Below are 17,755 nucleotides of genomic sequence, written 5' to 3'. Positions count from 1 at the left end.
GCCCCCGAACGGGACGGCAAGGGGCGGGGCGCAAGGGAGTGAACCAGGTGCCTGGGAAAGTATCCTCCCGCGACGCCGGAACTTTCACGGGTGGGGGCTGCGGTGAGCGGGGTAACTGCGGGGCGGAAGGGGAGCGCGCACCGAGGTTTCTGTCCCGGTCACTAACTCCGTGGCAGCGCGCTCTAGGAGCGGCGTGAAGCGTATGCAGGCTCCTCCGTCCGCCTTGCGTTCGGGCGCGCTGCTCTCGGGCGCGCGTTCTTCGGCGTCCTGGCTGCCCGGGCTGTGGCCGTCCAAGTGGCCTGGCTGCTCCTCTGGGAGGCCGCTGGGCTCACCTGGGCTCCCGCCACGGCCCTCACTGCCCACCCCAGCGACGCTGGTAAAAGGAGGGATGGGGCTGCGGGGTTTGGGGGGGCTTTGAGGGCCGAGTCGGTTGGGGGCAGCCCTAACTCCCGAGTCCTCTATTATCCGCGGTTCCCAAAAGTACTTCACTCTACCTCGTCGCGCGACCCTGGAACTGTAGGGTGAGCCGGAGGAGGTTAAAAACAAAAGCCACGTGCCTCCTCTCTCACCCTGTCTTCCGCATAGCTCTATGGTCGTTCCTGGGTCTCTGGAGAGTCGGGCTCTGTGGTTCCGAGGCAGGACTGGCCACACTGTTACTACTAAAATACTGTGAATGAAGCTTGGGATGATGCATGAAGCTTTTTACCACTGAGGGGCCAGCAAGGCCTCCGTGCCCTGTGAGATGTGAGAATCCCAATCCAGAATACGGAGACTCCGGGGCCCTTGGGGAGGGGAGGACGGGTAGTTTTTGTCTTAGGAACATTTTTGATAATAGACTGGTTCGGTCTGGGTTTTCTTTATGACTCCGGGCTGGGCGAGCTGGTCGATTCATTTCTTTGGGCGCCAGACCGTGGGCTTGAGTGAGGCGCTAGGTGCTGTGGATCCAGGCCTGAGTTAAACATGGCCCGAACCCTCGTGGAGCTTTCAATGTAGTGGGGGAGACAGATTCTTGCAGTGGTATTTAGAGTAAAAAATAACATTTGTTAAAGGAAAGTCGGTACAAACCACATGAGTTTCTCCATCTGTAAAATGAGAATATTAGAATAGTATCTGTCAATGCAGTTCTGCTTTGGTGTGTTTACATATTAGGTTTCCAAATTTATTTGAAGAAAAGATTGTGAAGCCAAAAAGAATTTTTAAACAACTGGACTTGGTGGTCTCTAAAGACTCTGTTACAGCACTGGTATTTTGTGATTAAAAATGAGGGTTCAATTTCCAGGGCCAGTTCAGGCCACAATAACCAAATAAAGTAATATTTAAGAGGAAGAATCTTGAAGGTGAATTCAGATGCAACTCATGCATTTTGAATGACTTTTTCCTTACAAATCGTATAGTCAAGTATTTGCTGTACCATTTGTAAATTAGCCTTTCTACCATCCCAAGATGAATGTGATTTGTTACTCTCTAGTGTATATCCCAATAGAATTTAAAAACCTATTAATCTGACTTTTTTTCCAATTTAATATATTGGTACATATAAACCCTTACTCCCTACCCCACCTCCATTAAAATTAAACATGATGAAGAAGCATCTAGATTTGTACAAGAGATGCTGTAAGTTACTTGGGAAAAGATTAGATATGCTTCTGCAAAGCAAATATTTCTTTAAATAGCCAAGAGAGAGGAAATACCTTAGGTTTTAAAAGTCAGGCAGATCTTGCTTCTAATCAGTCACCGACTTAATTGTGAGATCCAGAGCCAGTTAGTAACTGTTTATAAGTCAGAGTTTCCCTCCTTCGTACAAATGACAGTAATTTTGCCTGCCTGTTTTGCTAGGTTTTGAAAGTTAAAACACATGTGAAAGCACCAAATAGATGCTCTGTCGGACAGATATTTAATAAACGCTGTTTTCCCCCTTCATTTCCTTCTATATTTCAAATGTTTTCATCTGAATGTCTTGTTTTTTCCAGGAATACATCTAATGGATTAAGCAACATGCAATAATATATGGTTTTTGTTTTAATGTTCTTCTTACACACTTAACAGCTTTTGAAAATAAAGTTAATGTAGCAAGGTGCCTGGCGGAGTTGGCGATCATTAGTAACTGAATTTTTAATTTTATGATGCTGACATTGAATAATAACTTTACTGTCTGAATTCTACATAGAGTCGATATAGTGAGATTTCTGCTTATTCTAAGTTTATAAAGAAACCCTTTGAATCTTTGAAAAAGCCTTCAGTTTTTTTCTTTTTAACTCTCCCAACATCCCCACAAGGCATAAATGTACCATCTTCTCAGTTTTATAAGTGTAGATAGTAGGATACAGAAGTTCCCAGTATGTATCTGACACACAGTTTCAGTGAGATGGGATTAAAACAGATTTCCTGGCTCTTAGCCCTTCTGAGTTTTTGTTTGTTTGTTTGTCTTGGTGTCCTGGGATCACCTGAATAAAGTAATATTAATAAATACTTATATAAAGCACTTACTGTGTGGTAGACCCATTCTAAGTGCCTCTATATATATTAAGTTCTTATAACAAGAAGAAGAGAGATAACCTATCTTACAGCCCAAAGTCACAAAGCTATTAAGTGACAGACTGGGATTTGAAACCAGACAATATAAGTCCAAAGTCAACGTTCTTTACCCCTACGCTAGAGGGGTAGAGATAGATTTATATGTAGCTCAACTTCCTTAAGTTTTAAAAGTTTTTGCTTTATCCTTTTGTTGGCTAGATTTTCCAGGCAAGTGAAGCCTATTTCAAACAATTAGTTTCTAATTTAAGTATTCTTTCATTGAATGCTTATTTTAAAAAAATCTTTTGGTTCTTATAGGCATAAGGGCCACTTGTTCTGAAATTATTTTGAAGCAAGAAGTTTTAAAAGATGGGTTTCACAGGTGAGTTGCCCATTGAATTATATACTTACATCAAAATACTGTTTCATATAACTTAGAACAAAAAAAACAATAGTTTAAAAATGGATAAGCTGAAAAGGTTGCTTTCTTCAAGTTATAAGTGACAGATTTATTATATGTGGTTACAGTTTGAAATAATTATCAAAATAGCAGTGGGGAAGAGGAGAAAACAAACATTCATTATTTACCAGGCATATACGAGTGTTATATATATGTCCAGAAATTATATATACAGTATTCCATTTAATCTTCACAATGGTTTTGAGATAGATGATACCTTTCTTGTTTTTCAGATGAGTGTACTAGGGGTCAGAGAATTTAAATAATTTGGTAGAGGTTAGGGTGGGTCTGCTAACCTAAGGTGGGTCTGCGAATTTAGAACTATCATACTCCAAAGCCATGTTCTCAAATACTAAGGTATTATACCATTCTACATCACTGTTTCTGATTTACAAAACTTGGTTCCAAATGACCAAACTTTCCAAAATAGAAATTACCCTCAACAATGAATGTTTGCCAGTATTGAAAATATTTAAAAGACTGGTAAAAAGTTGTGTAAACTGGGAAGAAAACTTCCCAAACTTCAAAGCTTCTCAAGGTGATTAGTTTGAAAGTATTCTCAGATATTTGATGAATAGATTCTGATACATTTATTTTTAAAGTCACTTGATGCTAAAGTATTTCACTTTCCTCTCTCTTCAAAGTTAGCCTACATGTAAATGGCTAGGATTTATAGTAGAAAGAAAGTGTGTGTGTGAGTGTGTAACTCAGATTTGGGTTCAAAATGTAGCTGTATTATTTAGTATCTGTATGGCCTTAAGTTACTTAAGTCTTTGATACCTTATCAATAAAATTGGAAAATGGTAGTATTTCCCCATTAGGGTTGTGAGAATTAAATCAGAGAATATATGGAAGGCCCTTTAATGTAGTACTTGTCATATAACACCCAGGAAATGTTAGTTATTAGTATTAATAATGAGGTAGGTAATCAAGCTGGACAATTCAGTGTTAGTCAGAGGAGATATGACTATAAAGTATAAATAAACACATACATATACACACTTGATAATGTTTAAAGATCACTGAAATTATTTCTTGTCCCCGCATTTTTCCTCAGTATACTTCAATTTGGGTAGTTTCTGTTGCTTTGTCTCCAAGTCACTGATCTTTTCTTCTGCAGTGTCTAATTGCTTTTAATCATATCTGGATAGTTTTTATTTCAAAAATTATGTTTTTCATCTCTTGAAGTTTCATTCATATATATATATATATATATATTTGGTGTCAAAAAATTATGCATATTTTAAGAAAGGAAAACTATTAAAATTGTAATACTCAATATATACCAATAACAAAAAATTAATACAAATCACATTTGACTTCTGCAATTACAAGAGGTGCTCAGAGTGGTTACCGTAAGTGTCCAGACACTTCTGATTACGGCGAACTATTGCTTGAGCAACGTTGACCAAAGTGTCCACTTGTATACATTTTTTTGCACCCCCAGTATATATTTCTTCTCTTTCCTTCATAGTGTTCCTATTTTTTCTTTAAATTCTTAAATGTTAGGCATACTTACAATGACTTACTGTCCTTTGCTAATTTTGTCACTTCTGTCATTTTTAGGTCTGTTTCCATTGAATGATCTTTTCCTTAGTTATTGATCACATTTCCCTGCTTCTTTCCATGTTTAGTAACTTTTGATTGGACACTAACATTGTGAATGTGAACATTTTTTAGTATGGATTTTATCTTTTATAGGGTGTTAGGCTTGTTTTTTTTTCTGTTAGCAGTTAAGTTACTTGTTTATCAACTTGATTCTTTTAACCTTTTCTTTTGTATAGGTATAGGTCTAAAGTTAAATCAGTCATTACTGCAAGCTAATTTACTACTAAAACTTTACCCAATTGGGATCTCTACGGAAAGCTTTGATCTCTGCTTGGATTGGTTGGGATGCAAATGTCTCCCTTCTCTTTGTGAAATTTTAGAATTTCTCATCATTTAGTTTTCTAGTCATTCTTTGCAGTCTTGTGGAGTTACACCTAACTCATGCTTATCTTAGTATTCAACAAAAACTCAAGGAGACTCCAGTTCAGACTTCTGGAGCTCTTCCTGCATAATTTCTTCCTCTCTGGAACTTAGCTCTCTGACTTCCAGCCACTTCAGCCTTCCTTAACTTGTATCTTTTCTCACCTAAGAATAACTACTGTGCTTTGGATCTCCTTCATTGCACTTGGTTCAAAATGTGCCTTCAGACCAAAAGCTGGGACAGTTTATATTTAGGTTTATGGTCTACTTCAAATTAATTTTTGTATATGGCATGAGGTACAATCAAGGTTCATTTTTTTCTAGATATCCAGTTGTTTCAGTACCATTTGTTGAAAAGACTATCCTTTCCCCGTTAAATTGTATTGGCACCTTTATTGAAAATGTGTGTGTATTTTGGGACTCTATCCCTTTCCATTTATCTTTTTCTGTTTTCACACTAATACAGTACTGTGGCTTATGACATGAATTTATGAAAGATCTAATGGGTGGTTCTGAATTGATTATAAATATTTCATCTGACTTTATAATCTTCTTTTGGAAAACTAATTTGAAATAATAGTGTTTCCACTAATTTGAATGTAATGTGATACTCATTAACAAGTGAATAAAGAGATTTACTTTAAACATATTTGTCTTGCAGAGACCTTGTAATAAAAGTGAAACTTGGAGAAAGCATTGAGGACTTACAGACCTGCCGACTCTTAATTAAACATTACATCCCATCAGGACTTTTTGTGGATCCATATGAGTTGGCTTCATTACAAGAGAGAAACATAACAGAGGTACAACTATTGGAGGATTTTATTTTTTTTTGAGTTAGAAATTATTTTAGGGCCGCTATAATTTAGATTAAGGCAAAATAATAGGCAAGAAAACATTGTAGTATTTTATATTCATTTTGTTAAAGTGTATAAAGTAACATTTTTTAGATATTATTTAACAAGTAAGTGATACTTGTTATACTTGTCAATAATAAGTCAACTAAACTGAGCTAGTTATTAATAAATGCTTTTTGTCAGGATGGTTACTAGTTTAGCCAGTTAGTGACAAAGAAAATTATGTATGTTTAAGAAGATTAATGAATAATAAATACTGCTTCAACAGAAACTTGGTTAGAGAGATATACCCCACCATCTGTATAATTGGGTATGGGAGGAAAGGAAATTAATATTTATTGGATCTCTATATGCCAGATATCTTGTTTTTTTAAAAAAGGAAGCAAGGTAAAATTAAGCATTAAAGAAAGATTATGTCCCACACCCTTTACATAGATTAATCTTTATAACAAGCCTGCAAGTATCATCTTCATTTTATAGATAAGGATACTGAGGCACAATGAGGCCAAGTAACTAATCCAGTATCACATAGTTAAATGGAGAGCCAAGAAATGAATCTAGGATTCATTGCAAAGGATTTATTTTTAATTGTGTTTTAGGCCAATTTCTTCACCTGTTTTATTTACTTATTTAAATATCTTTTTGAATAGGTAATTACTTTCTCATGGTTCAAAATTACTTTCTCATGATAGAAAAAGGTACACAGTAAGCTTCCACATATCTTAACCCCCGGACACCCCCGGTCTAATTGCAAAGTTGTTGCTCTTTCCAGAAATGAATCTTAGTGCTTAATTAAGGGTTTTCCCTAAGTTTAGTAAGAATCACCTGGGGGTACTTTCTCTGCAGATTATTGTCTTGCTGGGAAATCTTAATTCAGTAAATCTAGACTGGACCCCAAAATCTGCTTTTAATGACTCAGTTGATTCCTTTTAAGAAAATTTGGGAAGTCCTGTCATAGTGTATAAGATTATAATCTATATATGAATTTTGAAAAGGCAAAATAGATCCACTTGGAGTTATTCATGATGGCAGTTTATTTTTAATTGTGTTTTAGGCCAATTTCTTCACCTATTTTATTTACTTATTTAAATATCTTTTTGAATAGGTAATTACTTTCTCATGATAGAAAAAGGTACACAGTAAGCTTCCACATATCTTAACCCCTGGACACCAAGTTTCTTCCTCTGTTCTGTTTTTTGTGTATATATAGCAGTTTCAATACACATGTTCACATACGAGTATATGGCAGTTTAGATATTAATACATATATACACATGTGAGAAGACCTCATTGCTTTTTTTCTCATTTGTTTCTTTTCTTCATTGACTCACAAATTCTGAATGAGGCTTTTAAATTTCAAATAATAGTTCTTAAATTTAGATAGGTTTTGGCTTGTAGTGACATGGATTGGAATCATTTAAATCTACTTAATAAAATTGCCTACCATGTTTTAAGAAAATGGAATTTTTATTTTGCATAGGAATATCCAGAAAGAGGTCATATGCCCACACTTTTGGTTGGGATAAGATTGGGGTGTGTGCAGTTTGACTGTAACAAGAAAATTGGGTGGGGGCTGGCTCAGTGACTCAGGTGGTTAGAGCGCTGTGCTCCTAATGCCGAGATTGACTGTTCGATTCCCACATGGGCCAGTGAGCTGCGCCCTCTACAGCTAAGATTGGGAACAACAACTCTCTTTGCAGCTGGGCTGCAGTGGTGAGCAGCCAGAGGTCCACGCCTGCCACGTGCTGCCATGAGGGGCTGGCAGCCAGCGTGAGTGGCTGCTGGCTGCTGTGGGAGCTGTGTCCTATACAACTAGACTGAGAAACAGCAGCGGCCTGAACGGGAGTGGGGGAAGGGGGAATGGAGTGGGGTAAGGGGAGGAATGAGGTGGGAGAGGGTGGGGCGGAGGTGGAAGAAGGGTAAAAAGAAAAAAGGAAAATTCAGTGGGTAAAGGGTGCCAGTATAGATTGATTGACAAGTTTTTTCTTGATTTTTTTTTGGTAGTTTTAGTAGTTTTTAGTATATTCATAAAGTTGTGTGACCATCGCCACTATCTAATTCTAGAATATTCTCATCACCTGAAAAGAAACCCCTTTTGAGGCTGATATTTGAGATTCAGATACCTGGAGTAAAATTGTTTTGAACTATCATCAAATAATCCTTGGCCAATAGAGCCCTCTCTGAAGACCAAATTACTATTTCTACCTGACTCATTTTCATTATATCTCGGCTTAAATTCAAATTTAAAAATATTCTCAATTTTTTGGAAGTTACCATATTTTTATTTCTATGGGAAAAGTAAACAAATAAAAATAAACAAAACAACTTAATAATTAGAGAAATTGAAAATCATAGTATCTTCATAAATTGTAAATAACAATCAGGAAAATATTTTATGTCAGTTCTTATTATACTTTAATTTTCAACTAGTCAAATATTGTCTATTTTGTATTGTTTAACCTAATTGAATAGGGGAGTCAATTTAACCTGGTTTTGAATCTTGGCTCCTCTGCTTACTAGCTATATTGTTTCTCCACTGGTACTTTGTTTGCTCATTTATATAATGGGGCTAAAGCAGGTCTGCATTTGAACATCAAAAAAACAAAAATCATGACTACAGAAATTCACAACTTTAACATGTACAATGAAGACATTGAAATTGTTGAGATTTTGTTTACCTTGGTTTAGTCATCAATTAAAATGGAACTGTGGTCAAAAAATCAAGAGAAGGCTGAGACTTGGCAGCGATGGAAGAATTACGAAAGATCATCAAGAGCAAAGATGTGTCATCAGAGATTAATTTCATCCACACCCTCATGTTCCCAATTACTATGTATGGATGTGAAAGTTGGACAGTGAAAAAGGCTGACAGGAAAAAAATTGGTTCATTTGAAATACGGTGTTGGAGGAGAGCTCTACAGATACGGTGAACCACCACAAAGATGGACAAGTGGGTCCTAGAGCAAATTAACACTGAAACATTGCTGGAAGCAAAAATGACAAAACTGAAACTGTCCTACTCTGGGCGCATTATGAGAAGGCAGGAAAAGACAAAAACACCAGGAAAAATAGAAGGCAGCAGGAAAAGAAAAAGACCAAATATCAGATGATTGACTTCATAAAAGAATGAATAGGCACGACTCTCCAAGAGCTGAGCAGGGCTGTTGAGGACAGGACATTGTGGTCATCACTCATTCATAGGGTTGCCGGGAGTTAGAGCCCTCTCAATGGCACGTAACACACATAATGGAGCTAATAGTTCCTACCTGATCAGATTCTTGTGAGAATTCAAAGAGATAATGTATGTAAACCACTTTGTGCAATACCTAGCAACATAGTGAGTATAAGTACTCAAAGAAAGGTACTTTTATTTTTATCAGGTCATATATACATCCTTGATAAGATAGAAAGATTTGGCTCTATGTTATTTTGATTTGTACTTAGTTGTACCCAAAGAGAGTTCATTAATAAATTTCTAGTAATATTTCATAGGACTTTCCTCTTGACCCTCCTGGTCAACATGTTTATCCTTAGATAAAAGTACAGAAGACATAGTTATCAAAGTCATAAATGTAACATAATGTTGGTTGACAGATTGGGATTTCAGTTAAATCTTAACAGCCTGGAAAAAAATGGACTATAGCCAGGAAGATTAATAGAAATAAATCTAAATCCCTGCATTTAATTAATAAAAAGTCAACTCCTTGAAAAAAGTAGAATGGAAATTACTTAAAGTTTTCTGCAAAAAATTCAAATGAAAAATATAGGAATGAATAGGTAGAGCATAGGGTCTGTGAAACTATTCTGTGTGATACTGTAATAGTGAATACATGGCGTTTTCCATTTATCAAAATTCGTAGAATGTACAAAATAGAAAGTGAACCTTAACTTGAACTATGGACTTTAGTTAATAATAATTTATCAATATTGGCTTATAAATTGTAGCGTACATCACACTAATGTTAATAGAGAAAGAAAACTGAGTGTTGGGGGGGCAGTACAGGGGCATATGGGAATGCTGTATTCTCTGCTCATTTTTTCTGTAAACATAAAATTGCTCTAAAAGATAGTCTTTTATGTTTTTTTTAAAGACTATATCAATAGATAAATAGATTTCACACTGAAATAAGGCTGTTTAAAAGCTAATTCACTTTTTGGCTAAAGAAGGTAATATTGCTACTATAGTATTTATTATTATAGTATATGCCCTGAGTATTTATTTCCAGAGGCAACTAATATGATGAATGGTTTGGAAGCCATATCATGAGAAACTGAGAAAATTATGAATATTTCTTTGGGGAGGAGAAAACTTAGTGGAGGCAGCACGATTGCCTTCTGATGTTTGAGGACCCTTAGTGAAACAAGGAACAGATTTATTGCAGATATAAACAAGGACAATCGGTGAATGTTACAGATCAGAGCATCTATTCAGAAAAGGAATAACCCTTTAACAGTAGATAAAATGAAATGACTCTTCCAGTCATTGAAAGTATTCAAGCAGTTGGCTGGATACTTGAAAAATACTCTCATTGGGACTGTGGTTTAATTTGATCACCTCCAAGTTTCCTTATGACTTGTAAGATTATATAATTCCTTGACCTTTGCCAATGAGTTCTGTTAACTCCTATGATTAACAGAGAAGGAACAACATGTGAAAAAAATATAGCACTTGGTGTCATTGTCACATAGAACAATTAGGATTCTTGCTGTGATGGGAAGACGTTAATGCTGGTTTTTTCTGAGATATGTCAGGGCTTTGCATAGAGGATCTAGAAAGAAGTGTGTGTGTGTATACATCTATAGACAAATACAGATATGTATATAATGCCTATATATGTGTATATTTGTGTTTTTATACATAGGTATGTATATATGGATACATATATCATACACATTATAATTTAGGACTAATTTCTGCCATATGTGCATTTTTACTTTTGATGTATAATACTTATTTTAAGATGTATTATAAAAATACTATGGTTTTGGGCCGGCCCGGTGGCTCAGGCAGTTGGAGTTCCATGCTCCTAACTCCAAGGCTGCTGGTTCGATTCCCACATGGGCCAGTGGGCTCTCAATCACAAGGTTGCCGGTTCAATTCCTCGAGTCCTGCAAGGGATGGTGGGCTCTGCCCCCTGCAACTAAAGATTGAACATGGCACCTTGAGCTGAGCTGCCACTGAGCTCCCAGATGGCTCAGTTGGTTGGAGCTCATCCTCTCAACCGCAAGGTTGCCGGTTCGACTTCTGCAAGGGATGGTGGGCGGTGCCCCCTGCAACTAGCAACGGCAACTGGACCTGAAGCTGAGCTGCGCCCTCCACAACTAAGACTGAAAGGACAACAACTTGACTTGAAAAAAGTCCTGGACGTACACTGTTCTCCAATAAAGTCCTGTTCCCCTTCCCCAATAAAATCTTTAAAAAAAAAAAAAAAAGATAACTCTAAGTTAATTTATAAATGTAAAAAAAAGAAAATACTATGGTTTTTACCATAGTATTTTGGTATGTATATATGGATATATACATACCATGTATGTATCCATATATGTATATATGGATATATACATACCGTGGTTTTTACCATAGTATTTTTTGGTAAATATTATTTTACCAATATTTTTTGGTGTTTATTGGAAAAGACCAATACTATAGTTTTTACCATAGTGTTTTTAAAAGAATCCTTTACCCTTTTATAACCAATACAGAAAGAGTGCTGACCCTTGCTTTGACTTCCTGACCACAGTGCTCTTTCTTACTCACTACCATCTTCTCTGAAGAACAGGAAATTACCAGAATGATACCAATCATTTTAACCCATTACTGGGTTAACTATTTTTTATCATAGTTTTCATATTTATTGAATAATGCTATATTTATACACAAAATTTCTCTTTTCTTGGTACCTGTTTTATCACCTAAACAAAGGTTGATAGGAAATTACATAGAAATTTTATGAGAAAATTTCATACCTCAGAGTATAATTTCCTCAGTTTACTTTTAGTAAACAAACTTTTATTAAACACAGATCATATCTTGTGCTTTCTTTTTAAAATTGAAGATGGAAAGGGAATGGAAATAAGGGAGGCAAATTTGACGTTTTTTATCTGTACAGCAGTCCTCTGGTTTTACTTTTTTAAATCTTCGTTTCTTCTTCTGGATTAATATTTGTTTTCGTTTTGACAGGCGGTGATGGTTTCCGAAAATTATAATATAGAAGCTCCCAGCTATTTGTCCAAGGAATCTGAAGTTCTCATTTATGCCAGAGAAGATTCACAGTGCATTGATTGTTTCCAAGCTGTTTTGCCTGTGCACTATCGCTATCATCGGCCACATAGTAACGATGGAGAAACTTTTATTGTGCTCAATAACCCTGATTTATTGATGTATTGTGACCAAGGTGAGGGTTGCAAGTTTTTTCTGAGGGTTGAAAATACAAATAAAGGTATAGTGGTAAGACTGAAGTCAAGGGATAACAAAAGCATGTTTTTTTTCCTTTATAACTTTTTGATTGTAAAATAAAGCACAGATGTAGAAAAACTTCACACATATGTAGTTTAGTAAGTTATAAGGCAAATATCCTTGTAATTACCATTCAGGTCAAGAAATAGAACTCTGCCCTAGCAGCAGCTCCACGTGTCCTGTCTCAGTCATAGCTTCCTCCTTTCCTCTAAGGCTAACTATTCTGACTTTTAATCACTTCCTTAAGTTTCTTTATACTTTTATCACCCGAGTGGGCATTCTTAGACACTATGGCTTAGTCTTGCCCATTTAAAAAAATTTGTTATTTCCATTATGCCTCTTAATTTATCTCCCCCCTACCTGCCTGCCCTCTATCCTTTTCTTTAAAATTTGTGTGTTATAGGAGCTGGTCATTTGACTTACAGAGTTTCTCAGGGTTGGGGTTTTGCTGATTGTACTCACACAGTTGATCTGACCTCTTTATTTCCTGGATATTGGCAGCTGGCTCAATAGGCATGATCAGAATCAGGTTTGCTGCTTTTGGCAAGGCCATAGGTGGTGCTGTGTTCTTTATGAGTAGATGTATAATGTCTGATGTGTTTCTTTTCTCTGCCTTTTATCCTCATTGCCCCTTTGCTGCTTTTTGTTTATTCATAGTGATATTGCAGGACTTGTAGCTGTAGGTGTTTTGTCTCCAATTGCATGTGTTTTGGTGTTTGAAGGGATACTTTATCACCTAGTTTTGTTGTAAATATTCGTGAGTTTTTTATTTTGTGTGTAATTGTTCTTTCTATTTCTATGTGTGGATTTGAGTAAATTAAAAAAAACGATGCCTTCAGCATTTTCAGTCTTCTTAGAAACTGTTTTCAGATTTTGATTCTTTGTGTTTGCAAATTTGGGCTGATTAGAATGTTTGCAGCAGTTAGTAGCACTGTTTCTAAAGATTGGCAGATAGGAAGTTTTTAATCCATACATTTGCTGCCACCATATATTTCATGAGGAGAAAATAAAGTTTTCAGCTATGTTAGCTTTGTTCATCCAACCTAATTTTCTGTTTCTATTAATGGTACCTTTTAATTATGCTAAATAAGTTTTGAAAAAGTATCCCCTCCTAAGAGAGCATCTGGGGTTCTGGTGTTTTTGGTCTGAATGCTGTTTGTATAGGTGTGTGTACTCTATGGAAATTTATTGTGTTGTATGCGTAGAATCTGTTCACTGTTCTGAATACATGTTATACATCAAAAAAAGTTAAATTTAAAAGTGGCTCTTAGTATGATAGGATTTGTTAAGAACTCATGTTCCACCTCTGCACAGGCTTTGTAATTTTATAATTTCTTAGGCATTCACTTAGAGCAGGCTGCCAAAATAAAACAGCATGTGCTAGATGGATGCATATCATGGACATTGAGTATTAAAATGTTTGAATACTCGGATCCCAACATGAAAGACAGGCCTAGCCTCTAGACCAGATACAAGTTTTCTGATATGCTCTTCTACCACTTTTTTTCAGAGTTTCCAATTTTGAAATGCTGGGCCCAGTCAGAAGTGGCAGCTCCTTGTGCTCTGAAGAATAAGGATATTTGCAAATGGAATAATATGAAATATAAATCAGTAAGTTAATATTTTATGTTGTTTTTAGATCATGTGGCCTCATTTAAAACTATAATGTTTCAGCCACATTTAAGGGACGAGAATTTTATATCTTACCATCGAAAGCTGTTTTTTTGTTTATTTTAATGTTGGTTCTCTGCTATTGATGGCAACAGTGGTTCCTCATTTATACAGAGTCATAGAATCATTTAATTTGTGGGCTGGAGATTTAGGGTTAGTGCCATGCCTCTGGTCCAGAGCTTAATAGAGCTGATACGCTTTTTAAAGGTGAAGAATGGCAAAGAAATTCAGTGCTTTGTCCACCTTGTTAAAACTTTATCTTATGTAGAATTTTAAAAAATTAATTTTGAACAAAATAAATTAACTTCATTATATTTCACAGAACAAGTGAAAAATGGAAAATAAAACTCAAAGTAGCATCAACTGCGATAGTTTTTAGACAATTATATTGCTATTATATATCTCAATCTAGACTGTTTCAGGCCATTTTTATAGTTTTGACCTTGTTTTTAGTTATTAAATTAGGTAAGTATTAATACTTCATTAACACTGGCTTTGTCGAAGGAGTTTACAGTTTTCTTTCTACCTTCTTTGGTTAACATAGTCTACTTCTTTCCTCTCTTCAAAGTGTAAGTCTTTGTACAATGCCTTCAGCCCCGCTCCCCAGTTCCAAGGTCGGAGGTGGGACTGAAAGTTCCAAACCTTCAATTACATATGGTTAGTTCCATTGGCAACCAGCCCTCATCCTTAGGTGCTTCATCAAGATAACAAAAGACGCCTTGCTCACTCTCAACAGGAAATTCCAAGTGTTTTGGGAGCTGTGAGCCAGAAAAAGGAATGAGAAAACCAAATATGTATTTTTTTATTATAAATCACAATACCACACATACAGTATCTGAATTTTTTCAAACTGTAAAATACATCTGGAGAATTATATTTGATTTTCTTACGTGAATGAAACTATGGTTAGTGTTTATTTATGACTTACTGATTTTAAAAATTGGTAGTGTGCCTTGCTAAAGTATAAGTAATTATCTTATTGAAACATTTTGAATTCAGTTCTCTTTAAGACCAGGTAACTTGAAATAAGAGGTCATAATTAAGCAGTTTAATTTGTTTTTCTTTACTTTGTGTTACATTTCTTGTTTATACATACCAGAAAAATACGTGATCATTACTAAGGTGGTGATCTATACCAAGGCTTGTTTGTTTAAAATGCCATTTTGAAAGATAATTTTCAGATAGTGCTTTGTTACAGATTGTGTTGGTAACTTTTTTTTTAGGTGAAATTATAATCCAGGTATTTATAAAAAGAAATAAAAAATAAAAATATCCCCAAATTACCTAATTTTAATGTTTTTAAAAACCTATTTTTAAACCATGAAATTTCCCAAAGTTTCTAATTAAATCCCTTTATCTTCATAACCAAATAGAAAATAGAAACTAAGTTGCACATAGGAGAACTTTTACATTACTAGTCAGTATCACAACTAATTTGATGTTGTGTTAACAGTAAAGGACCCATTCAATTGTGTGATTTGTGAACAACGAACATTTAAAAAAGCTATTTGGGGAGAGAAACAGCAAAACAGAAATGAATGGATACTCTATTATTGTTTTAATTTTTTTTAGGGTTTCAACTTAGAATTCTGTATTCTAGTATGAAACATAGTAAGAGGAAGTGAATGTTTATATTGATTACAGAGGTGACAGATATAGCTGGCCTTTTTTAGAAAGAATATCTTCAACTCTGTCAAGGTAAAAAAAAGTCAAAAGTAGTGAGAATTTAAGAATTATTATGGGATGTAATTCTGGTTTGTTTACATCAAATATTGAATCCAACAGAATCTTTCAAACAATAATATTACATGTAGTGTAGCATTGGTTGAAAGATATTTAAAAGAAAAAAATTTAAAAATAAAGAAATAGTGATGTCACTTAGGACATGCATTTTGAGTGTCTCTAACTTCTCTATCCATCTCTCTCCTTAGGTATATAGGAATGTGACTCTGCAGGTTCCAGTGGGACTGACTATACATACCCCTTTAGTATGTTCTGTGACTCTGCTCATTACCATCCTGTGTGCTACTTTGATTCTTGCGGCTGTTTTCAAATATGGTCATTTCTCCCTATAAGTTTTATGCAATTAAATGCTTCCCATAAACCTAGATAAGGCCTATTTACTTGTGACTGGAAATGTTCTAGAGTTATATCATTACTTTTGTCTTCATTTTTGCCAAAAATTATGTTTACTAGAAGAGATTTTGGATCGTTCTCAACTAATTTCAAAACAGTGCCCTGTTATGTACATTTGATAATCCTCAAGCATCAAGTGCCAATAGGGGAAACTTAATCCTGTTAAATTACTGTTTATTTTGTGAGAAGTGACTTTATCTTCATTTGGGTTATAAAAATGAGTAGTTTATGTCCTAGAGACAAATCTTTCTCATTTTGTGAGTAGGAACATTTAAATTTAAGCTAAAAACTGAGAAAATCATTATAAATAAGAATAAAATAATTTGGATGAATCAGTATTTAAATGCTAATTTTATTAGAATGTTGAAATTGTTTATCCAGAGAATCAAAGAAAATCATTATGTAGAACAGCTAAGCAATTATTAATATCAAAATTGGTTATTCCTTAAAATATTTCCATTCTCCTATGTTTTATACTCTTTTGAATATATGAATTAACAGGGTTTGATGAAACTAAGTACTAAGATTTAGTTCTCATTTAGTACTAAATTTGTCAGGAAGACAATTCAGATTGTCATTTTAAAGAGTATATTTTATTAAGTTGTACATTTACAAAAAGTCTTTTTTGTATCTTCAGGTGATTCTTTTTTTAAACAAAAGATCTTGATTTACTGTTTTTCTTTGGAAAAAATTAAAAAATAAAGTAAGTGATATAAGCTAATTAAAAAAATAAAAGGGCAGGCATGCCCTTCTATTTATTTAGGGGCAACTTATTTAGGGTAGGTGTGCCCCAAAACAGAAGCCATTAAACCAGGATATGTTGGAATTGTTTGTTTTAAATAGAGTAATGGGATGTGATACATGTTTACATATGCAATTACTGCTTAATTTCCTAAAAACATTATGTTGTTTTTATGGGAATAAATCTTTTATAATTTGACATCTACAGCTTGACTAGTCATAACACTTATTTTTGAACATGTGTTGGAGAACTTAAGTATTGAAAAAGGCAACCCAATGCCATAAAGCAGAAATATTAGACATCTTTAAAATGACTAAAATTTCAACCCAGTCTAGTTTCATATCTTTAGTGATTTCTTACAAGAAAGAATTCCATGTTTACAAGTATTTCTTTCACAATGGAATAATATAATGGCATTGAAATAGAATTATGTGTCAGTTAAAATTCAGTAACATCAACAGACAACATTTTAGAATATGGTTAGATCGGTGGGGTTAACATGGTGCTGTATAAGCTCTTGAGAGAGTCAGAGAGAGAGAGAGAGAGAATCTATATATTCTTTTGCACATCAGAACCAAATTTCATCAGTACTCAAACAAGTTTCCAAGGTAATATTTGAGATGGTGACTTAGAACATGATTCATTTATACCGGTATTCAGAAGTGTAAAAAAATGGTTGCAGGTAACATCACTTTTGACAGAACAGAACATTTCTAGTTTTGCACTATTTATATTAGCTTCTTTGGATACTTAAAAAAATGAATGAGCACTTCATTTTTTTAAATCAGTTTTGTATTTCTCTATATGGTCTTTTTTGTTTTAAGGCTAAGAAAGTGGGTACTGTTCTCTTGGTATTATGTTCCAGTATTACACTTTTATGATTTATTTTTCTTAAACTATTGTGTTACGTTCTTTTGGATGAAAATAGTAGTGACACAGGTTACCTCAAC

At 34.9% G+C, this 17,755-nt stretch overlaps 1 protein-coding gene across 2 annotated transcripts; it reads left to right on the top strand.

Moving 5' to 3' along the window:
- The first annotated feature begins 24 nt into the window (after positions 1 to 24).
- PIGX (phosphatidylinositol glycan anchor biosynthesis class X) lies at positions 25 to 17,003 on the top strand. Of its 2 annotated transcripts, none has more exons than XM_074330044.1 (6): positions 25 to 102; positions 2,833 to 2,896; positions 5,604 to 5,745; positions 11,981 to 12,194; positions 13,767 to 13,867; positions 15,859 to 17,003. In XM_074330044.1, the coding sequence occupies exons 4-6, from the start codon at positions 11,987 to 11,989 to the stop codon at positions 16,000 to 16,002; spliced, it is 453 nt and encodes a 150-aa protein (XP_074186145.1). In that variant the 5' UTR covers positions 25 to 102; positions 2,833 to 2,896; positions 5,604 to 5,745; positions 11,981 to 11,986; the 3' UTR covers positions 16,003 to 17,003. The 2 variants fall into 2 exon arrangements, with proteins under 2 accessions (XP_074186145.1, XP_074186140.1); XM_074330039.1 differs by lacking the exon at positions 25 to 102 and adding an exon at positions 243 to 376.
- The last annotated feature ends 752 nt before the right edge of the window (positions 17,004 to 17,755 follow it).

This window comes from Rhinolophus sinicus, linkage group LG01 (genome assembly GCF_036562045.2).
Source record: "Rhinolophus sinicus isolate RSC01 linkage group LG01, ASM3656204v1, whole genome shotgun sequence".
Classification (NCBI taxonomy): domain Eukaryota; kingdom Metazoa; phylum Chordata; class Mammalia; order Chiroptera; family Rhinolophidae; genus Rhinolophus; species Rhinolophus sinicus.
This window is presented reverse-complemented; position numbering and strand designations above follow the sequence as displayed.